The sequence below is a fragment of the Danio aesculapii genome, chromosome 15 (genome assembly GCF_903798145.1).
Source record: "Danio aesculapii chromosome 15, fDanAes4.1, whole genome shotgun sequence".
NCBI lineage: Eukaryota > Metazoa > Chordata > Actinopteri > Cypriniformes > Danionidae > Danio > Danio aesculapii.
The window spans coordinates 38,771,319-38,797,985 of NC_079449.1; the positions used below are offsets into that span (position 1 = coordinate 38,771,319).

Here is a 26,667-nt window from a genome sequence, read left to right on the forward strand (position 1 = left end):
CAGAATAAATAACATGATGTGCTTCTGAAAGTGACAACATGATATCCCAATTTGTATGTTTGTAAAAATATAGTGTGAAATCTTAATAATACACATGCATTCCAGAAACAAACAAAAAAAACCTAAACGCTTTTCCACACTTTCAAAACGTGTCCTTTATTCTTAAAAACTAGTTCAAATATATTTAAATAACACTCTAACGTTTAGTCTGCCTTCTTGGGAATGCTTCCCATCTTGGTGCGTATATTTCGGAGCAGGAAGTATCCAACTGTAGTGACCATGCAGGCTATCTCTGCTACCCAGAATGCTGTGTTCCAGCCATGGTGTTTAGCAATGCTTCCGAATGGCAAGCCTGACAGAAAACCACCAACTGTTGGGAAAACAAACACAAAAATGCATTAGTACTCTTTGAGATGGACAACAGGGGTCCGTACTTCATACCATCAGTCTGGAGGAACTGATCTGAGATCGCTGTGTGTGCTAATTATACAATTAATTATATTGCGCCAGACTGCACACCAGCTGATTGGTGGAGAGGAGACAGAGTGATGAATCCAATTATGATACGGGGATGGTTAAGAGTCCAGTGGGCAGATTTGGCCAGTATGCCGGGGTTAAACCCCTTATCTTTTTCGAAGGACATCCTTGGATTTTTAACGACCACAGAGAGTCGGGACCTTGATTAAATGTTTCAACTGAAAGACGGTGCTTACTGAGCAGTATAAAGTCCCTGTCACTATACTGGGGCATTAGAACCCACGCAGACCACAGGTTGGGCGCCACCTGCTGGTCTCACTAACAACACTTCTGGCAGCAACCTAGCTTTCCCATGTGGTCTCCCATCCACGTACGGACCGGGCGAAGCCCTGCTTAGCCTCAGTGGGTGACCATGTGAGAGTTGCAGAGAGCTAGCTGCCAGCTATTTGTACACATATAAGGGGTCAGATTTTTGTTGATGATTTCACTTTTCAAATTCTGTGGATGGATAAGTATTGTGAACAACTTCGATGGAAACATGAGGAGGAACACTTTCGCATGTCGAGATGTTCATAATATGTGTGTGTTTGCTGGCGTGTAAAGCAACTGAAGGAAGCAGAGCTTGATGGTAAACAAACAGGTTTATCATAAACATTTTATCGATAATTTTTTTACACAGTTAGCGTTAAGAAGGCACATAGAAACGTTCTCTGACTAACATCTAGCAGCTAAATATGTCTGGAAAAATATTCAAAGGCTTTTAATTTTCATAAACAGCGTGGTGTGAATGCATATGAGTGTTCTGATTGGCTGGAGTAGACGTCTCACATCAGCACATTCTCTTTCCGGAAGTTTTCCTTCTGCGTTCACACAGCGCAGCATTCTGGCAAATTACCTGTAATGTTACAACTTCTCTTTCTGGAAAATTGGCGGAACAAATTTACCGTTTTTTTTTTTTTCAATAAGGGCCTGTTCACACATACAGACCTTTCTGGAAAATTGCCAGTAATTTTCCGGAAAGGTCTGTATGTGTGAAAAGGGCTAGTGTGTCTTACTGACCATTTGGAAACCGGCAGGGGTGATTCTAGGATTTTAGATTTAATAGGGTGGCACAGGTCGACCCATAGAAATTTCATTCAAAAGTTAATTTTTAGATTTAATAGGTATATTCTAGCTAATTAAAGACAAAATCATTTAAATGCGAATCTGTTCTTGGACATTGCAGTTGAAAAAGAAAAAAAGCTAACTATTCCATGTTACAAAATGTCAAAACACTTAACATCATTAATACCCCACATTTTAGCATTTACCGTGAGACTAGATAATGTCTAGGAAGGTCAGTGTGCCTTTTTAACAACAGGAAAAAAATGTAACTATGATTTCAATATTAAAAGCTTGCTGAATATCTATAAGCGGGAACTGGAGCTTTAAACACATGAACCTATTTCAGCTTGTGAAATAGCACTTCTGTATTTGAGCTCTGAAATTTACAGCACTTTAATCCAATGGCATTGAGCGTTGTGACATTGACAGCGCTCTAATCCAATGGTGTTGTGTCGTAAATATATGGGAATTGTCAGCGAGTATGTGTGCCACCCCTCTACATCCATCCCTGTAATTAGGGCCAAAAAAGCAACAATAAATAAAGATTACCGTTTGCCATCAGTGCGACAATGGCGTGAGAAGTCCCGCAGTAGTTTGATGGAGCACTTTCATTCGCAAGAACTCCAAACAAGGCAATCGGTCCATAGGAGGAAAAGCCAAAAGCAGCACCCAACAAAAGAATCCAGACCTGTGTGGGGGGAACAATACCTCATTAAGATCTTTCATTCTTGCACGGAAATACTTTGATTGCAACAGTAAGTTTGGATGGGTTTGATTGTTCTTTAGTGTTAGTCAAAGGCAGGTTATATTAAAGGGTTCGGTCACACAAATATTTAAATCATTACTCGACCTCGGGTTGTTCCAAATATCCTGAGGGAAATCAATTTTATTTTACCAGACAAAAATGTTCTTGGAGCTTCGTATGATTACAGTTGAACCACTGAAGTTAATTGTTTTGAGGTTCATGTTTTTGGTTCTTTTTCTGGACTTTAAACATATCTCAGAAGCAGTGCTATCTATGGACGATATCTAAAGTATCTTTATTTGTGTTCTGAAGATAAACAAAGATCTCAAGTGTTTGGAATGACATGAATGTGAGAATTTAAAAGCTGATTTGTCTATTTTTTGTTGAACTAACCCTTTACATGGTTTCTGCAGGTTTCACCAAGGTACATTTCTATCTTTTTTATTTATATTAAAAATAAATTTATTTTTAAGACCATTATGAATTAAATTTTAGACTTATACAGGGCTAAACGCTAATGATTTTTGTTCAAATATCCCAGCTGGAAAAGATTTTTACTTTTCTAATAAAAGAAAAAGATTATAATTTAATACATTTAATAATACAACAACAACAATACTAATAACAATAATAATAATAATAATAATAATAATAATGAAAAATCAGGTCAGTATCCTCAGCAGTAATTACACGGAGAACTAAACAAATGTTATTGTAAGGAAAATAATTAAATGATTATGGTAAATGGAGTTAAAAATTCAGTTTTTTAATAAAACGTTATTTTTTATTGAGATGGATTGTAGGTGATTGTATGGGTGGCCAGATTGGGCAGCAATATATGAACAGAGGAAAATTAAGACCTGTTAAAAAAGATTTAGGACCTACAACACAATATTTCAGTAGATTTAAGGCCTAAAATGTAGTTTTTGAGATTTAAGACATTATAAGACCCTGCAGACACCCTGCTTTAAGGGTGGGGATGATAACTGGTTTTAAGGTTTACCGTGGTTTAGAAAAGTCAAGGTTTTAAAATTGTTAAAGTTTTCTGTTATACAGTTCCTAAGTTATTTGTAATTTCTTTTCCGTGATTTTTACGACTATTTATTGAGAATTTTTTTAGGGCGACCGTATTTCCAGCAGAAAAGGAGGTAACGCTTTATTTTGATGGTCCACTTGAGTATCAGTAGACTGTCTGCTTAATATCTGTTGATACTGCTCCTTCAACAGACATTTAACTGACTATAAGAAACTTTGCAAGTACATGTCAGCTTACACTAACCCTAACCCTTACCCCTACCTAACAGTCTACTTATAATCTAATGAGAATTAGCTGACATGTAGATGCAATGTAACTTAATTCAACAAACAGACCATCAAAATAAAGTGTGACCGAAAAGGAGCCTTCATATCAAAAGCTACTTATCAGCCTACGATTAAGAAAACATCTAAACAACAAATCACTTCTAAACCAACATCCAGCATGCTCTAGAGCTGAACAGTGCAGTGCCTTATTTGATATCCACAAAAAAAGCTCTCCAAAGATGCCTTTTCATGTAAAAAAATCTGTGCTTTTGAAACTAATGAAAACAACAGAAGTCAAAATGATTCATTTAAACTATTTAGCCTGACATGTTTACTGTTCCGAAATATTTTAAATGTTAAAATAAAAATATATTTATTCAATGGGAAAAAAAGTAGTTGTTTTTTACCCAGACATTATAAAGAGCAAATTTTACAGCAGTATCACAATACCGTGATACCGTGACATTTTTTATCTAAAGTTATTATACCATCAGAATCTTATACTGGCCCATGCCTACATATGATTGGACAAAAATCAGTGCAGTGCAGGATGAGTCAGTTTTGTTCAGCTGTAATTGTGTAAGTGACGACTGAGCTTACATTTGAGCTGTGTGCTGTGACAGTTGTGCGGAAGAGGTACATGGACACACACATCCCAGCCATCATGGAGAGCAAGAGCCCATGGCGAGGGTTACCATACAGTCGCAATCCATGCTGAATTACAAGAGAGGGACAAAACAACACACTTTTTAGTCCGTAAACTTTTTATAATTAATGGTTTTATTCAGAAAAGATGCACTAAATTGCACTATTTAAATGGTAATTTAACACAAATATGCAGCTGTGGTGAGTAGGAGAGAACATGGTGTGGCTGCTTAGTGGCAAAAATCCAAAAAGTCTATTGGTGGTGTAAAGTCACCTTTGCCACGGCTCTGTCTGACAGGAATCCTGCAGCCAAACTACCCAGCAGTCCTCCGATTTCAAGGGCACTCATAAAGGAACTGCCTGTGAAAATGAGCACATTATTTAACTCAAAACCACTGACTTTTTTTTTTTTTTGAGAGTAGTTTTGCTATTCTATTTCTACATGTATACTTTCTTTTGAATTTATCTCTTTAATTAATTTAACAAAATGTGTGACGGTTGTCATTTAGGTTTTTCCTTATTATGGTATGAGCGATTGTGTGATTGGATGACAGTTGTCAGCTGATTCAATGCTATTTAGAGCGCCTTGGTTGGCTCTCTCTCTCTCTCTCATTCAATCCTTTAACTCAAATGTGTTGAAGTTAAAGCTTGTTTTGTTTTCTTCATCAATATATTGTTTTGCTTGTTTGATTGAATATTTGATTTGGTTTATCTGATTAAACCATGCATTTGTTGAAGCTCAATTTTTTATTCAAGTGAATTATTTGAGAAACTGTAGTGGTTTTTTTTTTTTAACCCCTGGCGCCCAACCCACTTTATTAGCCAAATACCGCTACAAATGTACTGTAAAAATTCAGAAATACGACTGTTTACTTAAATTGTAAGCTATAAATTCATTAATGTGAGTTTATGTTTTTCAACTTCCTCAGAATTTTGACTTTCTCAAAATCATAAATTCCAATAAAGTCATAGCTGAGTTTATGTCTTGCAATTTTTAGTCTTTTCTAAGCCATTATAACATGCAATTGTAAGAAAAATGTAAAAATTGTATGGTGTAAACTTTAAGCCAAGGGGTGAACAAACTTTGAGCAAAAAGCCAAACTTGATTGAGGGCTGTGGGCCGGAGGTAAATATAACAAACTTTACATGACATTAAAGTTACTATGAGTAAATTCCTATTTATTTTCCTAATATTTAATCGAAGAATATATATATATATATATATATATATATATATATATATATATATATATATATATATATATACATTTGAAGTCAGCCCCCTTTGATATTTTTAAATATTTCCCAAATGATGTTTAACAGAGCAAGGACATTTTCACAGTATGTCTGATAATATTTTATGTTCTGCAGAAAGTCTGATTTGCTTTATTTCGGCTAGAATAAAAGCAGTTTTAAATTTTTTTAAAAACCATTTTAAGGTCAAAATTATAAGCCCCTTTAAGCTATATATTTTTTTCGAGTCTACATGACAAACAATCTTTATACAATAACTTGCCTAATAACCCCAACCTGCCAAGTTAACCTAATAAACCTAGTTAAGCCTTTAAATGTCACTTTAAGCTGTATAGAATTGTCTTGAAAAATATCTAGTCAAATATTATTTACTGTCATCATGGCAAAGATAAAATAAATCAGTTATTAGAAATGAGTTATTAAAACTATTATGTTTAGAAAGGTGGTGAAAAAAAATCTTCTCTCCGCTAAACAGAAATTGGGGAAAAACTAAACAGGGGGGGCTAATAATTCTGACTTCAACTATATATGTTTTAACTTATTACAGTAAAAATATAAACAATGTCATTTATTACACAATGGAGTTCAATGCCGAATATACAAGTCAAGCTTTGCATTGATTTGCTCGTGATGTTTTCTGGATTGTCTGAGAGACAGTATTTACATTTTTAAAAATCTGATTCATTTACAACATTTAATAAAAACAGTTAATTTCAGTTTGCTTTTTTGGAGCTCAACATCAAAGAAACAAAAAAGGTTACGTTAAATTCAAAATGACAATCTCTGATAAAGGCATTCTCCCCAACGTTCCCCAGCATTCTCCTTCTCTTTTCAGATGGGATGTTGGCCCAAATCAAAGCTTTCCATGGGCCAACTTTGGCCCGTGAGCCCTAGTTTGGGCATCTCTGCTCTAATCTCATGCCAACTCGTAACTTTTTGATTTAGTGACTAATTTGTATGAACTTGTATGATTCCATTTGTACATTTTAGTACAATTTGCTCATCCCCCAATGGCGGTTAGGTTTAGGGGTGGGGTTTGGTGTCACGCCTCCTTTTTAAAAATCGTACATTTTCGTAACTCGTATGAATTTGTACAAATTAGCCACTAAACTGACAAAACGTAAAATAGTTACGTTTCAATTTATCTTTCAATTCATCTTTATTTCTATAGCACTTTTACAATGTAGATTGTGTCAAAGCAGCTTCACATGGAAGATTATAGTAAATTAAAACTGTCAGTCCAGTTTTCAGAGTTGAAATTCAGTTTAGTTCAGTTCAGTGTGGTTTAATTTTCACTGCTGAAAGTCCAAACACTGAAGAGCAAATCCATCGATGCGCAGCTCCACAAGTCCCAAATCAAACAAGCCAGTGGCAAGAAAAAAAACATCACCAACTGACGAAAGTGAAAAAACAAAAAATCTGGCCAAACTTCTGGTACACAGCTGCAGTCTAGGTGCTGGAGGCTGGAAATCATTTCCTCATGAGATCAAGCTGAAAACTCGCAAGTAAATTTATATCTACCGATTCTGACTTATATCTGAAATGTATCTCTCATCTCACAAAAAATGAGAATGGACTTTCAAAACTTCACCTTGCCAAAACATCCTCCCTTTCTTTGTAAACTTGTTTCCACTACTAAAAACAATAAGTAATTGCAACTTTCTTGTTTGCATGTAAATCTTGTAATTATCCCTGTTTATATTTCACAATTCTACCCACTGCACCACCGTAATTTTGAGTTCATGTTTTACAATTCAGACCTTTTTTTTGTTTTGTTTTCTGCCACATGATAAAACAATTCATTCATTTGTTTTCAGAACTGCCAGTTTACTGCCATCTTTTGGCATTTCTTTTTTATTTTCTATTCCATGGCAGAATCGCGCTTCTACAGACCCTCATTAGACTACATATGATGCTGAAAACCCCAAAACCCAAAGTCATCAACACACATTACCCATTAGAGCTGACTGCTCCTTATCCTGGATGAGAAAAAGTTGCCCCCAGTCTGTGTAGGCAGTCTTCACCCCAAAGACCACCAGGTAGCCCAGCGACATCAACCACAGATATGGAGAAAAGATGAACTCTTTAAAGGTGCTTTCATTTTTGCTGGAGCCTGAAATCAGAAGTAAATACCAGATCATGGATCAAATGTACAACTGCTATTGGGAGTGAGTGACGTTTGACAGAAAAAAAAAACACTTTAATCACACACACACACACACACACACACACGCACGCACACACACACACACTCACACTGTACTGTGATTAGGTCCAATAGTTCATTCTTCAAAGAACAAATGAATTAAACCTTTTATCTAATGCAGTCTTTCACAATGTCATAGAACAGTAATGACCTATATATGCCAAGCCAAGCAAACACCAATAATTGAGGATGACCAATTTTGAATTTAAATCCTAGATGTGATGCGTTTCATACTAAAACAGCATGTGCAATGGATAATGGTCAATTTTAGACCCGTTTTAGACCAATTCAATTTTAAATCCTAATTGTGATGCATTTTCTATACTAAAACAGGATATTCAACAGATAATGACCAATTTTAGACCAATTTTGATTTTAAATACTAATTGTGATGCATTTCCTACTAAACAGGATATTCAATGGAACTGGTGCATGCATACATTATTGTGAATTCTTCATACCTCCTTTGCCTTTCTTGGCTCCAGCTTCAATATTTGGCAGGCCAACTTCACTGGGCTCATTTCGGATAATGATCAGACAGAAGATAGACGTGACCACACAAGTCAGGCCGGAGATGGACAGCGTGGACCTCCAGCTGTAGCTTTGCGCCACCAGTGTTGCAATTATGGGTCCAAGACCTCCAGCCAGGTTCATACTGCAGGACAGCACTGCCCACCAGGTGCCAAACTGAGATGGCTCGAACCACTGTTTAAACGAATGAATCAATTCATTGCAAACGTAGAACGACTGAAAAGGAATCATGCGAGTACACTACCTGACAAAAGTCTTGTCCCCATCCAAGTTTTAGGACCAACAAGTTGATCAATTGATATCAGAAGTGGCTTTTATGAAAGCCAAAGGCCTCTAGATTACGCTTATTTTACCAAAATGATACCAAAAATGATCATGTCTTCTATTTTAATTAATTAGGACAGTAAGGCCTGACTTTGCTTTGACAAAAATCTTGTCCACTTAACAAATTAATATTGTGTATGACTCTCATGAGCTTGGAGGACTATATCCATACATCTGTGCAATGACTTACATAGCTTATTAATGAAGTTATCTGAAATGCCAATGAAGGCGTTCTTGCAGTTCATCAGGATACTTTGGATTCATCTTCAATGCCTCCTCCCTAATCTTACCCCAGACATGCTCAATAATGTTCATCTATGGTGACTGGGCAGGCCAATCCTGCAGCACCTTGGCCTTCTTTACTTTCAAGAACTTTGATGTGGACGCTGAAGTATTAGAAGGAGGGCTATCCTGTTGAAGAATTTGCCCTCTCCTGTAGTTTGTAATGTAATGGGCAGCACAAATGTCTTGATAACTCAGGCTGTTAATGTTGCCATACACTCTGCAGATCTCTCGCATGCCCCCATACTGAATGTAACCCCAAACCATGATTACTCCATAATTTACAAGTTGATTACAAACTTGACTGAATTCTGTGAGAATCTTGGGTCCATGCGGGTTCCAATAGGTCTTCTGCAGTATTTGTGATGATTGGGATGCAGTTCAATAGATGATTAATCCGAAAAATCTACCTTCTGCCACTTTTCCAAATGATCAACTAGAAACCAAGTTATTATTTGGTGCTCTTACAAATGGGATCGACGCCAACTTTTGTCAGGTAGTTTATAGGTCCAGCATGCCCTATACTGACATTAAGGAAAAGAAACTAATTAAATGAAAGTTATTTTTGTTTTATACAGTGCATCCAGAAAGTATTCATAATGCTTCACTTTTACCACATTTTTTTATGTTACATCCTTATTCCAAAATAGATTCAATTCATTTATTTCCTCAAAATTCTACACAGAATACCCCATAATGACAATGTGAAATAAGATTTTTTTTAATTGTTGCAAATTTATTAAAATAAATTCACCTGTGGTAAATTTAGTTGATTGGATATGATTTGAGAAGGCACACACCTGTCTATATAAGGTCCCAGGGTTGACAGTGCATGTCAAAGCTCAAGCCAAACATGAAGACAAAGGAATTATCTGTAGACCTCCGAGACAGGATTGTCTCGATGTACAAGGTTGGGGAAGTTTACAGAAAAATTTCTGCTGTTCTGAAAGTTCCAATGAGCACAGTGGCCTCCATCATCCGTAAGTGGAAGATGTTTGGAACCACCAGGACTCTTCCTAGAGCTGGCCAGCCATCTAAGCAGAGTGATCTGGGGGGAAAAAGGGCCTTAGTCAGGGAGGTGATCAATAACCCAATGGTCACTCTGTCTGAGCTCCTTACAGAAGGACAACCATCTGTGCAGCAATCCACTAATCAGGCCTGTATGGTAGAGTGGCCAGACAGAACTCCCCGCCTGGAATTAGCCAAAAGGCATCTGAAGGACTCTCAGACCATAAGAAACAACATTCTCTGGTCTGATGAGACTAAAATTGAACTCTTTGAAGTGAATGCCAGGTATTACGTTTGGAGAAAACCAGGCACCGCTCATCACCAGACTAATACCATCCCTACAGTGAAGCATGGTGGTGGAAGCATCATGTTTTGAGGATGTTTTTCAGCAGCAGGAACTAGAACACTAGTCAGGATAGAGGGAAAGATAAATGCAGCAATGTACAGAGACATCCTGAATGAAAATCTGCTTTAGAGTGCTCTTGTGTCCAGACTGGGGTGACGGTTCATCTTCCAGCAGGACAATGACCAAAAGCACATCGCCAAAATATCAATGGAGCGGCTTCACAACAACTTGGTGAAAGTCCTTGAGTGGCCCAGCCAGAGCCCAGAACTAAATCCTATCGAACATCTCTGGAGAGATCTAAAAATGGCTGTATACCGTCGGTTCCCATCCAACCTGATCAAGCTTGAGAGGTACTGCAAAAAGGAATATGCAAAAATTCCCAAAGACAGGTGTGCCAAGCTTGTGGCATCATATTCAAAAAGACTTGAGGCTGTAATTGCTGCCAAAGGTGCATCAACAAAAGTATTGAGCAAAGGCTGTGAATACTTATGTACATGTGATTTTTCAGGTTTTTAAATTTTTTTTATAAATTTGGAATAATTTCATTCACATTCTCATTATGGCATATTGTGTGTAGAATTTTGAGGAAATAAATGAAAAAAAAAAAAAATGGAAAAAGTGAAGCTTTATGAATACTCTCCGGATGCACTGTATGCACATAAAAGTATTCGCATAGTTTTATAATGTAATGATATTATTCTGACTGAACCACTGAAGGCATATACGGTCTGTTTTGAGGTGATGACCTTGAAGTTGTGAACTTTGAATCTTATTTTGTGTTCCGAAAACGAACGAATATCCTAGGGTTTTGGAATGGGTGAGGTTGAGTGATAAATAACATCATTTTCATTATTGGAACGAACATTACTATTTGGTAATCTTCAACCAAAGTTTGACGATTTGCTTCCACATTTGGAGTGGTGGTTTTTCTGTTAATGTCAGTTTGATAACTTCACCGACAGTATTCCCATTTTACCATCAGTTTATTGTAAGCGAATGATGCGCAAATGGAATGCCCCACCCCCTACTCAATACTCTGTTCCAGTTGGAAGTACAGCAACATACTAAAATTAAAGTCTCTGAAACTTTCAGTTCATGTGAACTTTAATGGTCCCATGAAATTAAAATAACATATTTGAATTAATTTCTTAGATATTAGTATCAGTACAATGACAAAATTCGTATTTAGAAGATACACACATCCAAAGTTTGCGGCTAGTCACTACAGCCTAAATGGATAAATGATTTTTTTGACATCATCTCATACTTCAGTTTCTCATCAAATCTTCTGACCAATCAATTGCTCTATAATATCTGACATGTCCCGCCCCCTTCAAAATGCTTCTTTTGCTTTTCATTTGATGTGGTTGATCTCAACCACTCTCACTGGCAGAGCTGTGATTAAATTAAACCCTTATGGTAGTTTTTTTTAAAGGGGAGGAGCTACTATATGTCCCACCCTGTCTTCGTGAAACTACATCAAACATTGAATAAAAATATCTAATTTCAAAGGACTTCACGGAAATTTTAATAGTGTATTTCTACGCAAGTCAAGGACCAAACCCATACCTTACGTAGCACTTTTGCACAAGGTGGCCATCCTAGACCTTGACCCAGTCCATTGAGAAACCACAGTCCTGAGAATACAACCACTGAAGACGACTGAGAGAAAATGACATTAATGCCGCCAACTGTAAACAGCCCAATGGAGAAAAGCCATCGTGCGCTCATCTGATCGGACAGCACACCGCTTATAAACTTGCTGATGGCGTAGGCCAGAGATTGACTGCTGGTGATGAGACCTGCAGCACACAAAGATGAAACAAACACTCATTAATCTTCAGTATAGAGAGTGATTCCTATTCAGAATTGGTCAACAACATTTGGGCTTGAAAAGATAAGACAAATGAGCCGTTCTTCAGGCATCATCGCACTGAAAAGACTTTGGTGATAAGAGAAACTCAATCACTGTGTTGATCAGGGGTGCCCAAGCTTTTTCTTACAAAGGGCCAAAAACCAAATTTAATTGAGGCTAGTAGGCCGAAGATAAATATAGTTGCCATGGGTGATTTCCTAATTTATTTAATAATATTTAAAAATTGCTTTATATGAACTAATACAGTAAATATTTTTTTACAGTTTATAATAAAGGTATTCCAGTAAAAACAAAAAATCTAATTTCTAACAGAATTAGTTTTCGCCTTGATTTGCTCGCTGATGTCTTCTGCATAGTTCTCTCTCCATCGAGTGACGGTGTTTACATTTTTACAAATCAGATTCATTTACAATATTTAATTGAAACATTTCGTTTCAGTTTGCTTTTTTGTAGCTCAGCAATAAAACAAACAAACAAAAGAATGTTATGTTAAATTAAAAATGACGATCTCTGCGTAAAAGGCATTTGCCCCCATCATTCTCACTCTCTTCTCAGATGGAATGGTAGGCCAATCAAAGGTTACAACGGGCCAACTGTGGCCTGCGGGCCCTACTTTGGGCATCTCTGGTGTTAATAAAGTAGATCCAGACAACACACCAAACTCTCATTAGCTGTGATTCCATCTACCTACAGTATTTGTATCAGGGTTCATACACATTTTTAATACTAAAATTCCATGACTTTTCCATAACTTTCAAGTACATTTTTATGACTTAATGTTTTATGTAATGTTACGCATATGTGGTAAATAATAAGAAAAACAATTCACGTTCAAAGTTATTACGGCATATCATAAAACATTTAATTTATATGAATCTTTATATCTATGCAAAATTTATTTAGATAATGCTCACACAGCCCTAATAACGTGGGAGCATGTTTTTGGCCACAGAAAGAAAAGAAGTAAAGACAACTAACCCATATTTAAGTATACAGATATTTGTTAAACTAATTTATATGACTTTTCCAAAACTTTGTGGGTTTTTCAGATTTTTCAAAACTTTTCCAGGCCCTTGACAAAATTCTGTCACTATCAGGTTTTTCAAGACCGTATGAACCATGTTGTATGTGCATTTTGAAATATTGCATACAGAAATGCTCAAAGAAATGCCTAGATGTACATTTAAAAAAATCACTTAAGCGCACAACTGAGTAAGACAAATTTTAACCCAATAAATAAACTTCTGGAAAAACTTTGATTTACCAAATAAATTCCCGCATGTGTATCAAAAGTACTGTGATTTTGTTTTAACAGATCATGCGATAAAAACGGGCATGATTGGATGGCATTAAAAACAAAAAAGTTATACACATTAAGTTAGAAATGCATATTACTACTCAAAAATGTATTGAATATTTTAAGTTTAGATATCAATGGTAGAAAATGTATAACATGTCTTCAGGGAACATGATCTTTCCTCAATATTCCTTAATGATTTATTGCTATATATAAAAAAACATTGTGCATGTATGACGTGTGCTTCACATAGGTGAGTGGACTTGACAAACCACATGTTTAAACTCTTTTCTCCCAAAAAACAAAACACTTACTCTAGCACTTAATTCTCTGAGCACTAACAGTTCATTTGTATAATTAGCACTTGTTGTATGTATTGCCTCTTCTTGTTGAATCACTGCCTCCTCAACTGTAAAACCCTTTGAACAAAAGTGTCTGCTAAATCACTATACTAAGATACTATACTGTTTTTTTAATTAAATGGATTGAATTAAAGATGAAAGGGTTTTCAAGCATTTAAAAAAGGAATGCAGCTTAATTATTTTCAAATACATTAGAATGTGTTGCATTTATTTGTAATTTAAACATGAGATGTCATTCATCCATACCAGCCACTAAAATGCCAGGGCGACCCCAGATTAACAAAGGGACTAAGCCGGAAAAAATAAATGAAAGAATTATTATCAATGTGTAAAACAGTTGTACTGTGATACGTATTTCAGCAGTTTCAAGAAAATAAAACTTCTAAATAACATTGTTTATTTGCATTTCTAGAAATCTACTGTCACCTGAGATTTATTTAATGCACCTAATATATATACATATACAGTTAAAGTCAGAATTATTCGCCCTCCTGTTTATTTTTCCCCCAATTTCTGTTTAACGGAGTAAAGATTTTTTCAACACATTTCTAAACATAATAGTTTTAATAACTCATTTCTAATAACTTATTTATTTTATCTTTGCTATGATGACAGAACATGATATTTTACTAGATATTTTATATAGCTTAAAGGGGCTAATAATTTTGATCTTAAAATGATTTTTTAAAAATTAAAAACTGCTTTTGTTCTAGCCAAAATAAAACAAATAAGACTTTCTCCAGAACAAAAAATATTATCAGACATACGGTGAAAATTTCTTTGCTCTGTTAAACAGCATTTAAAAAAATAAATAAATAAATCCAAAGGGGGTTTAATAATTCTGATTTCAACTGTGTGTGTGTGTATGTATATATATATATATATATATATATATATATATATATATATATATATATATATATATATACACATATTTTTTTTAAATCTCAAGATTGCAAACATTTTTAGATTGCAAACATTTGAATTTCATACTAATTAAAATAACATTCAATATATAATTACATTTATATTAAATAAAATGTATAAATAATTATATACAGTTGGAGTCAGATTTATTAGCCGCGCATTGAATTGTATTTTCTTTTTTTTAATATTTTCCAAATGATGTTTAACAGAGCATGGAAATTTTCACAGTATGTCTGATCATATTTTTTCTTCTGGAGAAAGTCTTATTTGTTTTATTTCGGCTAGAATAAAAGCAGCTTTTTTTACATTTTAAGGTCAAAATTATTAGCTCCTTTAAGCTAGATTTTTTTTTACGATAGTCTACAGAGCAAACCATCATTATACAATAACTTGCCTAATTACCCTAACCTGCCTAGTTAACCTAATTAACCTAGTTAAGCCTTTAAATGTCACTTTAAGCTGTATAGAAGTGTCTTGAAAATGTAAAGATAAAATAAATCAGTTATTAGAAATTAGTTTTATGTTTAGATATGTGTTGAAAAAAAATCTCCCTGTTAAACAGAAATTGGGGAAAAAATAAGCATGGGGCGAATAATTCAGCAGGGCTAATAATTCTGACATATACATGCTTATCAATTGAGCTAAAATACATTGAATATTCTTTCAAGAATCTTTATAAATATATATTCTTTCAAATATTGTTCTGATTCAAAACAAATCTAATATAGTTCTCTGTTCAGCAAAAAGGGATATTCCAAAAATGATTTTCCTAAAGTAATGACAACCTAGAAAGGCATTTACACAGTTTACAACCACCTCATTGATCCTGAGCTTATCATCATTCACAAAAAGTCAGTTTAATACCTCTGTGCCAAGTTATAAAACATGTGTGATCACATAACAAACAGGTAAGACAAAGTACAGGCCGCTAGTGGCACATGCTCACCCAGATCATCCTTATCCAGCGTGATCTCCTGCATTACCGACGGCATCACGAAGGAGAACGTCTTCCTGTTAAAGTAATACAGCGTGTAGCCCACAAACATGGCCAGAAATATAGTCGCTCGGTAGTAGCCATATCCAGTCTTTGCCATGGCTAAAATAAGCAACAATGAAGGTCTTCTTTATTAGCGAGTTAGCAGGAACATCTGAGGGCTCTGAACTCTTGCGTGCAGATCTGTAAAACATGAAAAGTTGGTGAGGTCAGGAAAAGAGAGCTGTAATCAATGGCAGGGTTAATGGTCAACCTAGCAAAGATCTTTGGAGCGTCTCCGGCAAACAACTGCTTTCAAGGGACGCACTGTAACAAAGCTAACTAAAAAACTAGCACAGCTACACAGTCAGCAGACCTGCTACAAACAAAACTTGAATGTTTTACTTTGATTGTAGTCTTAAAGGGATAGTTCACCCAAATTTACTCATTATTTACTCGCCCTTTACTTGTTTTAAACCTTTATGAGTTTCTTTCTTCTGTTAACTACAAAAGGAGATATTTTGAAGAAAGCTGGAAACCTGTAACCATTGACTTCTATATTATTGTTTTTTCCTACTATGGAAGTAAACGTTTTATAATGAAATTGTTAATCTAGTTTTCATTTTAACCTCTGAAGTTTATTTGATTTGTTTCCATAATTGTTTCCACAGTAGATTTTTTACAGGTTTTCAGCTTTCTTCAAAATATCTTCTTTTGTGTTTAACAGGAGAAAGAAACTCATAAAGGTTTATAACCACCTGAGGGTGAGTTATTAGTGGGCATATTTTCGTTTTTTGGGTAAAGTATCCATTTAAAGTCTTTTTGTGGGGAGTGTTATTGAAGATTTGCTTGTCTGAGGAGATTAATGATTGACGTGGGGGTCTGTGTATGACGTTTTTTATAGGTTTGACCATTGCGGTGTTGTGCAAGAATCAGTGCACTATGATTGTAATCTCTGCTTAGGGGGCAAGAACAAAATGTGCAACACTGTTTAAGGTTGTTTATGTCACTGATACAGAGTTATAGCCTTGCATTTAGTCTAACTATTTGAAAGTCAATTTCTGACATAAAAAACATACATAAAAAGTTTGAATTATGACATACCAAGGTTATAATTGTAAACGTATCATGTCAAAATGATCAAATAAATCAAATTTATCTGTCAAAATTCAATATTAATAGTTATTAATAATAATAAAAAATAATAAAATTAATAAAAGTCAATATTCATTTGAAATTATTAGATTAAAATAAAAGTTATGAATATCTTTATATTAAGACAAGTCAAAATTATGACACTCATAAATATAACATTAAAATCAACTGTCAAAATATGACATACTTAAATTGTAACTAAAAAGTAAAGTTCGTAGACAAACTTTATAATGACTTGAGAAGCCTCATCTGAAACTTTTAAAGTTTAAATAATTGAAGTATTTTTTTTTTTTTGCGTTTGAAACAGTTGGCATAGATTGATAACATCATATATGTTAGCATGTTTTTAGTATGGATTGGCATGTTTCTTGCTAGGCAGTTGAGAGGGGTTCTGAGTAGTTGCTAAGGTGTTGCTATGGTGTTCTGAATGGTTGCTAAGGCATTGCCAGGCTGTATAAATTAGCATGTTGTCAGTATGGTTCAAGTATGAAATAGCATGTTGCTAGCGTGTTTCTAGTGTAAAGTAGCATTTTGTTAGCATAAATTTAGTATGAATTAGGATGGTGCTAGTATGATTAGTATGTTTGGTAGTGTGTCCAATGTAAAGTCAATGGCAGTTTTTTACAATGGAAGTCTATAGAACAGTTGTTAGGGTGTCGTAAGTGGTTGCTAGGGGTCATCAGTGATTGGCAGATTGGTAGTCTGAGTTAAATGAGCCCAACCTTAAGTCTATGACAGTCTGGTGCAAAGTTATGAGATGACAAAATTTGGTCCAATGTTAATGGGACTTTTTTAAGTTTTCCGGGTCAGTTTTCGGAAAACTGTAAGTCAGATCAGTTGGAAAAGATATAGCAACTTAATTCAGTAAAGTTGGGCGGTTTGGAGTTAGTTTGGTGGCTGTAGAACGGTCCAGAGATGCGTTCTTAAAATAGTCGAAGAAGAAGAAGACGACGAAAGAAGAATAATACGTTTATGTAGTATAACAGTAGCTAATTGGCTTTCTCAAGCCACCATAATTAAAAACAAAATCAAATTTGGTTTTAAAGACAAAATTATGAAATTAAAATATACTGATACATACTGAATACACTGAATTTGTCACGGATGCCTTATGTCCTAATTAGTGTAAATTGGGATTTTAAATTAAATATAGCTATATAGTTTGTGTGAATAATAAGTTATATTATTAGAGGCCTATCAAGTTAAACAAATCAATTGGGAAATGGAAAAAAGGGGATATCCATGCAAATAATAAATGTTAGGTGGTTCATTCCGCTGTGGCAACCCCAGATTAATTAGAGATTATAAACTGAAGGAAAGTGAGTAATAAATGTTAATACGGCTTGCCATAAACTTAAAATCAAAGACAATTTATTTAAATGTTGATCTTTTTTTTTTATTCAGATGCATTGTGTGTCCACATTGTTGCGGATATATGTTTTTATTTGACATCTGCAGACCTGACTGGAACTAATTCCCTAATTCTCGTCCTACTAAGAGTTAAAAGTTTGTTAATGCTGCACTGCGAGCTGGTTTGGCACTGCAAACGTGGCAATGCTATCAGTCAAACAGTTGTAAACGGTTGATCAGCATCCATTAAACCTACAAGTCCCGATCACCTTTATCTGAGTTATGACATGATGGATGGAGATTTTACAAATGTCATAATAGAATGAAAGGGATAATCGTGAAAACCATAACATGCCTACTTTACTTCCGTGAACAAGAGGCTGCCCTTCGGATGTCTGTTCCAGCAAGCGGACACTTTCATTAACCATTTATTCACGACCAAAGCATGTCGACCCGACACACGGTCCTCCTGAAATGTTCATGTTATAGTTAATCGCTGTCCTTAAAGTCAAATATGAGTGGATTTCGTCAAGATGCTATACATGTAAAATCCTGAAATACTGGCTAAACTTGTGATTGTCAAATGCTGCCACCTAGCGGAGCAGATGGACTTAAACAGCGAGAGAACTGGAAATAAGTAAAATTCTATCTATCTATCTATCTATCTATCTATCTATCTATCTATCTATCTATCTATCTATCTATCTATCTATCTATCTATCTATCTATCTATCTATCTATCTATCTATCTATCTATCTATCTATCTATCTACCTACCTACCCACCCACCCACCCACCCACCCACCCGTCTGTCTGTCTGTCTGTCTGTCTGTCTGTCTGTCTGTGTCTGTCTGTCTGTCTGATTTTCATTCATTCAATCTTTTTTCCAAGTTGTTAACCCCATCGCTTAAGACCTAATGTTTCCTGCCATATATTCATTCATTCATTCATTCAATTTCCTTCAGCTTCGTCTATTATTTATCAGGGGTCGACACCGCGGAATGAACCGCCAACTATTTAGGGCATGTTTTATGCAGCAGATGCCCTCCTTTAATAGTTAATTTAAAAATGTAGAATAGTGGCTCATATAAAAATAAATTCTTTTAATTTATGATGGATAAACTGCCAATACTCAACCGTATATGACAGTAATAACTGCTGGGCCATTAAACACAGTTATGTGAAGTTTACACAAGCGTTGGTGGGGCGAGGAGGATCATGTTTGCCTTTTACCGTACTTGGCAGTCAGCACAGTTCCCAGAGCAGCTTCTGAATCTCAATGTTTTTGGATCAATATCTCTAGATGATGGTTTTCTAAATGGTCAGATAGAAGTAATTAACCTTAAGCGTGAGGTTGGGGTCTGGCTCTGACGGTAATGCAAATGGTTTTGTAATATTTTGGGGTTTAATTTCTCCATATTAATGGTGCAGTCAGATCATTCTGCTAGGAGGAAAGTCTGCGGCTGCATCTGGTCTCACGTCAACATAGACTTTGCCAGAATATTGCTGTTAGGGTTTGTGATGATTTTCTATGCTTTACTGGGGGCCGCTGTCTTCTCTGCCTTTGAGAGACCCTCAGAAATGGAGGCTCACTGCAGATGGGACAGACAGCTGGATGAGTTTGTCCAGGACCACCGGGTTTCTTCAGAGGACCTGCGTGAGCTGCTGGGACACTATGAGGAGGCCATTGCTGCTGGGATTAGAATGGATCCTAGGAGACCCCGCTGGGATTTCTCAGGAGCTTTTTACTTTGTGGCAACTGTGCTCAGTACTATTGGTAAGACTGCTGGAGTCCTGTCTGTCTGTCTGTCTGTTATTCTATGCTTTCTTCCCTTCTCTCTGTCTCTTTCATTCATTCTATAAATTTTTTTTTCTTTCTTTCTTTCTTTCTTTCTTTCTTTCTTTCTTTCTTTCTTTCTTTCTTTCTTTCTTTCTTTCGTTCTTTCTTTCTGTACTTTTGTATCCATCGATCCTTTATCTGTTTGTCTATCTATCCATTCTGTCTGTCTGTCTGTCTGTCTGTCATACTATGCTTTCTGTCTTTCCTTCTCTTTGTCTTTTTCATTCATTCTATCATTCTATTATATTTTCTTTTTTCTTATTTTCTTTTTATATTTCTTTCTTTCTTTCTTTCTTTCTCTCTTTCTTTCTTTTTTCTTTCTTTCTTTCTTTCTAAAAATTCTGTCTGTATCCATCTATCCATCCACAGTCTGTCTGTCTGTCTGTCTGTCATTCTATGCTTTCTTTCATGCTCTCTGTCACTTTCATTCATTCTGTCAATCTATTCTTTCTTTCTTTCTTTCTTTCTTTCTTTCTTTCTTTCTTTCTTTCTTTCTTTCTTTCTTTCTTTATTTCTTTCTTTCTTTGTCTGTATCTATCGGTCCATACATCCATCCATTGTCTGTTTTTCTATCCATTTTGTCTGTCTCTTTCATTCTTTCTGTCTAGCCATTCTTTCTACCCTTTTTATCTTTCTGTCTGTTTTTTTTTCTATCTATCCATTCATCCATTCGTCCATCCATCCATCCATCCATCCTTTGTCTGTTTGTCTATCCATTCTGTCTGTCTGCCTCTTTCATTCTTTCTATCCGCTTTCTTTCTACCTTTCTGTCTCTCTGTCTGCTTCTTTCTTTTCCATCTTTCTTATCTATCTATCTATCTATCTATCTATCTATCTATCTATCTATCTATCTATCTATCTATCTATCTATCTATCTATCTATCTATCTATCTATCTATCTATCTATCTATCTATCTATCTATCTATCGTTTGTTTTTCTTTTTTCTTACTCTCTGTCCTTATCTCATCTGTCTGTCTGTGAATCTGTCCATTTATCTAGAATGATTAAAAATAGAATATACTGTCCATTTTTTATATTTGCTCTTGTACATGCAGCTTTCCATATAATCTAAAGTCATTATTCAGTATAATTCTAATTAAAATGTCTGTGTGGTAGGGTGTATGTTGTATTTACCCACTAATGCAGAACTCTTTGTTGACATAACGTTTGCTTATTCTCTAAATAACCCATTTATATCCATACATCTGTTCCTGTATTTGCAGAAGCTAATATTTCTCCCACTTATAGACTCCTCGTGGTCATTAACTTGAGGAAGAAACAATGCATAACTGTTTAAATGTGATAGCAATCTTTTTAACAATCTTGTCTGCTTCTGAGCTTATCTTCCAGTGGTGAATTAGAAAATCAATTTCCTGATTTAAATCCCCAAAGCTCACATCATTATTGCTTTGTAATCATAGATACACGTATCTGTAAATGTCACCATTCTTGCATAACATAACAAGGATTTCCTTAAAGGGATAGTTCACCTAAAATGAAATCATTTAATCACTCTTCAGTTTTTTAAAATCCTGTTTGAATTTCTTTCTCTTGTTGAACACAAAAGAAGATATTTGGAAAATGAGATAATATTGTATAATATATACTTTTTTCAACTACGGAGGTCGATGGTTGCCAACAACCAGCATTCTTGCGAAAAAAATACATTCTTTTTTTAACAATAATTTTTATTTTAAACATTGTCATACAAATTGACAAAGGTTTAAGTTTTCAGTTTAGCAAAATAATACATATACACTCACCAGCCAAGGTACACCATGGTCAATATGGACAATCTCCCAGGGTGACACAACCCCCCTCTTCACTTTCATCCATGACAAACCCTCACCCCACCGATCTTCACTTACCTGGGGTTGCATGAATACTGTCACGGCGACACGGTCATCGTTGCCTATAGCGCCAGTTAGGCTTGCGCCGGCCTGGTACTAATACCACGTTGGACCCCCTTTTGCCTTCAGAACTGCCTTAATCCTTAAAGGCATAGATTCAACAAGGTACTGGAAACCTTCCTCAGAGATTTTGGTCCTAATTGACATGATAGCATCACACAGTTGCTGCAGATATGTCGGCTGCACATCAATGATGCGTATTTCCCATTCCACCACATCCCAAAGGTACTCTATTGGATTGAGTTCTGGTGACTGTGGAGGCCATTTGAGTACAGTGAACTCATTTTCATGTTCAAAAAACCAGTCTGAGATAATTCAGCATACATTTTGGACTATTTCATGTTCCCAACATTGTTTGAACAGTTTGGGTAAGCCCTTTCTGTACACAAACAAGGTCTAAAGAGACATGGATGAGCAAGTTTGGTGTGGAGGAACTGGAATGGCATGCACAGAGTCCTGACCTTAACTAGATTGAACACATTTGCAATAAATTAGTGTAGAGACTGTGATCCAGGCCTTCTTGTCCAACATCAGTGCTTGACTACACAAATCCTCTTCTAGAATTGTCAAAACGTCCCACAAATACACTTCCCAGAAGTGTTTTTATAGCTGCAAAGTGTGGGTAAATTCCATATTAAACCCTACTGAATAAGATTGAGATGTCATTTAAGTTCAGGTGCATGTAAATGCAGGTGTCTTTAAGCCTTTGCTAAAATTATTTTTATCAGCAGAAAAATTTTTAAGTTTATAAATCTTCTTCCAGGAACTGTGTTTCCAACACCTACATTAAACGGTAATGAGCAACATCATAACTATGACAAGTTAGAGCAGATGTGCATAACCATTGTCCTTTTATGATTTTGTCCAGTGTTGCCAATTGCCTTAAATGAATACTAGCTACAAGTTTCTAAATGTTGATGTCATCATGTTGCATCAACCCTTTATATTTGTTTCCCATTTATAGATTATCATTAACATTTGTATTTTAATACAGCCAAATTCCCCCAAAAAATTTACATGTTTTATGTTTCCGTTGTCAGATGATGTGGCTCCTGTATGTCTTTTGGACTAATATCGCATGTCGCAGTTTAGCTAAATTAATTCATGCCTCCTGCTAACGCCTTCACCGATTGCAATGCATTAAAACACTGTTTTTCAGCCACAGCTGCGCTTCATTCTTGAAATGTATAGTTTGTCTGATGTGATGTATACAAACTATAAAGTACACTATGACCAGGGAGACAATCAGCCAGTGCAGCGACCTGTCTGTTTACTTGCGAGAGTTCCATTGGCATTTTCCTGCACGTTAATTCTGACCAATTGAAAAGCAGTTTAAGAAATACGTTCAATAACATCTGGCTAATGAGTGATGTGGATTTTGTTCCAAGACTGCATTTTGGTTCTTTTCAACTGGTTCGGACCAAAGCAATCAGTGTGGTGTGAAAAGAACCCAAAACAGCAGAAACATGCTATAATGTATCATTTGTTGCCCTTAGTCCGGACCAAATGAGCCAAACCACAGGTGTGAAAGCAGCCCTACAGTATGTTCATATTTCAATCAAACTGCACTATATTGTACATTTGGTCTCAATATTCTTGTTTTGAGCACACTAGGATTCAGATGGCAGTATTTACACTTATTATTGAAAATGTTCCCATATTTTTAGACCAGAGTTTAAGCTTAACCAAACCCAAGTGTAAACACACACCATATATTTATCAAAATGTGATTGTAAATTTTGCACATGCAAAGAAAAACAGATTTCTTCAATATATCCACCAATTTGAAAAAAAAAAAAAACAACAACAACAACAACATTATTGCATTAACTACATGTGTGTTTACATATCAGGTTTTGGGATGGCAGCACCGGCTACCCACAATGGAAAAATCTTCCTTATCTTCTATGGGCTGATAGGCTGCGCAACCACCATGCTATTCTTCAACCTCTTTCTGGAGCGCATGATAACGCTGATTACATTCCTCACAAGCAGATGTCGAAAGCAAAAACAAAGGACAAAGCAGAGTAAAAGACACATTGTCCCAAATTTAAACACACATCCAGAAAATGGAGACATCCACGAGGAGTGGAAACCATCCGTTTACTATGTTACCCTCATTCTGGCAGTAGTGGCATTGCTTGTGAACTTGGGAGCATCGGGTTTGTATTCAGCCATGGAGGATTGGAGCTATCTGGAGTCGATGTACTTCTGCTTTGTGGCTTTTAGTACCATGGGTTTCGGGGACATGGTAAGCGGACAGAAGGCCCATTATGAAGTACGTTGGGTCTACCAGATTGCCAACTCTTTAATGATCATCCTTGGCGTCAGCTGCACCTACTCTCTTGTCAGCGTCACCGCTATCATCATCAAACAGATGTTGAACTGGATTTTGGCCAAGCTGTTCAGCATGCACTGCTGTTTCTCCATCACTGCTCCAAAAGTCAAAGAAGCAGCCAATCAGCAGATCCAGAACGCAAGCAGTCATCAGAGCACTTGCCATGGGGTCAAGGCCTCTTTCCCCTCCAAGAGCAAGTGTAAGTGTGCCAGCTCTGCAGTAGAAACTGTGTGCCAGAGCCAGGACACAGCAAACAGCGGCCCAAGCTTTGAACACCAAATCAGACATTCGGACAGACTGTCAGAGGATGGTGCAGCAAAAGAGCTCTGCAGTGCTGTCAGCAAGAACCGTCATCTCTGTGGTGTGCAGGAGGATGTGAGAACAGTTGCACTGTCAAATCAGCAGCAGCAAGAGACAAACATTAATCCAAGTCCCATACTGTAACAAAAATATTGGTTTTGAGGCAATAAAATAATGTAGAAACTGTCTGAAAACCTGTGACTGTCTGAAAAAAGTGACTTGTTGTAAGTTATATTGTTATGTGAAATGTGTAATACAAGATTAAAAATTGAATTTTACTTGGAAATAATAAATGAAAATGGTTTAATTTAAGGAGACTACTGTATATTCATGTCACATTTGAGATCTGTAGAATTATTGTGTGTATTTTACAATACTTTCTTTAAATACTGTTCAAATGAGGTGTTATATAATATTAAAGGGCATTTAAAAGACATTCTGATCAAAAAGTAGATGAATTTGTAAAAGGAATTGTCAGGACTCTCCATCTTGTGCTTGTGTTTACCTTCCCCATGTGCTCCTGTGTTTGTCACATGATTCCTTGTCTCCTTTCCCGCCGTTATTAGTGTTGATGTGTTCTAGGTGTCCCTCGTTTTGGTGTGAAGGTTTCCAGTTTCCCTTTGTTTCCTGCCCATTGTTCTCCTGCTCATTATGCCTAGTGTTAAGCTGCGGTCACACTCGATTTTGAGCTTGTGAAATTCTGTAGTATGGCGCTGCGGGATTAAACAAGATGTTTAGACATTTAAAAAAACGAGTGATTGGTCAATGTTTTAAATTCCTGTCCAGAGAGGTTATGTTTTGATCTTCGATTGGTCTCACGCAGTCAAGTGATGTGATTTCACAGGTCAGAGTTCACCAAGCTTGAACTTTCCAAAACAGCGAACTGTGAAACTTGTGGCAAGAGATTGCGTTTCCGGTCTAACACATTTGCATTCGTATGAATGGAAATCTATGGGGAGAAAAGTGCAGTGTGACCGCTTCACTTCACTTGCTAGCTTTACTAGCTTCACTTGACTGCGTGAGACCAATCGAGGATCAAAACATGACCTCTCCGGACAGAAATTTGAAATATGGACCAATTGCTTCCTTTTTAAATGTATAATTATCTTGTTTAATCCCGCTCCATTTTGCAGCGCCGTACGACAGAATTTCACATGCTCAAACTCTAGTGTGAACACAGCTTTATTCTCTTGTGTTGGATGATCATGTGATCTATGTTCCAATTTATTTAAGGTTGATGAGCCATGACAGCAATAAACTATTTGCAAAATAGCAATATTTCAACTTAGTTCAGATGTAAATTAGCTTTTTAGTTAACTCTGGCACATGTCATGTTGCACATTGTCCCTGTATAAATAAAACAAACAAATATGAAACATCACAATTGTTTCATAACAAAGTACTTTTAATTAATTCAGAAATAATTAATCTTGGTTAATGTTGCTAAAATTACATGCCTTGAGAAAACCTTGCCTGAAAGTTTCTGTTTTGAAAATGAATGCTTTACAAACCAAAACAAACAGAAAAACCATGCTAGCAGCCAATTGCTAGCATGTCTAATGTTGACAACATAAATGTTTCTATGTTTATATGATCCTAGCCAAATTGGTGCATCACTGACATCTTTTAAACTTCAAAAGAACATTAAATAACATGTTTAACACTACTGGCGAGGCTAGCACATTGCTAACATGGATATCTAACATGTTTTAACATGACTTAACATGTTTCATGTGCAAAGCTAACATGTTTTAACCTTTTTAAAACATGAATTAACATGTTTATACTATAGTAATATGAACAGTATGTTAAAAATGTTTGACATGTTGACAGCATGAATTAATATGTTTCTAGCACATTTACCCTAATTTGTTGAAATGCTAGCATGTTTTAACTTTTAAAAACACAAATTAGCATGTTTAATAATATGCTAGCATGATTAACACACTGCTAGCATGGGTATCTAACATGTTGAGAGCATAAATTAATATGTTTCTAGCACATGTAACCCATTTGTTACAATGCTAACATGTTTTAACTTTTAAAAACGATAATGTTTAATACTATGCTAGCACGAATACGTTTAAATAATTATAATACAATTAATCACTTAC

The 26,667-nt window shown here is 35.8% G+C and overlaps 2 protein-coding genes across 2 annotated transcripts; one reads left to right on the plus strand and one right to left on the minus strand.

Annotated features, from left to right (window-relative positions):
• Positions 1-130: 130 nt before the first annotated feature.
• On the minus strand, positions 131-18,730 carry slc37a4a (solute carrier family 37 member 4a). Its single transcript, XM_056473508.1, has 9 exons — positions 18,524-18,730; positions 15,633-15,863; positions 11,794-12,026; positions 8,195-8,438; positions 7,482-7,640; positions 4,548-4,633; positions 4,229-4,342; positions 2,131-2,269; positions 131-370 (listed from the first exon to the last, which is right to left on the minus strand). Exons 2-9 carry the CDS (start codon positions 15,778-15,780, stop codon positions 204-206), a joined length of 1,290 nt encoding a protein of 429 aa, XP_056329483.1. The 5' UTR covers positions 15,781-15,863; positions 18,524-18,730; the 3' UTR covers positions 131-203.
• Positions 18,731-19,586: 856 nt separating this feature from the next.
• si:ch211-261a10.5 (potassium channel subfamily K member 13) lies at positions 19,587-24,865 on the plus strand. The gene is made up of 2 exons (XM_056473112.1): positions 19,587-19,941; positions 23,769-24,865. The coding sequence occupies exons 1-2, from the start codon at positions 19,587-19,589 to the stop codon at positions 24,695-24,697; spliced, it is 1,284 nt and encodes a 427-aa protein (XP_056329087.1). The 3' UTR covers positions 24,698-24,865.
• The last annotated feature ends 1,802 nt before the right edge of the window (positions 24,866-26,667 follow it).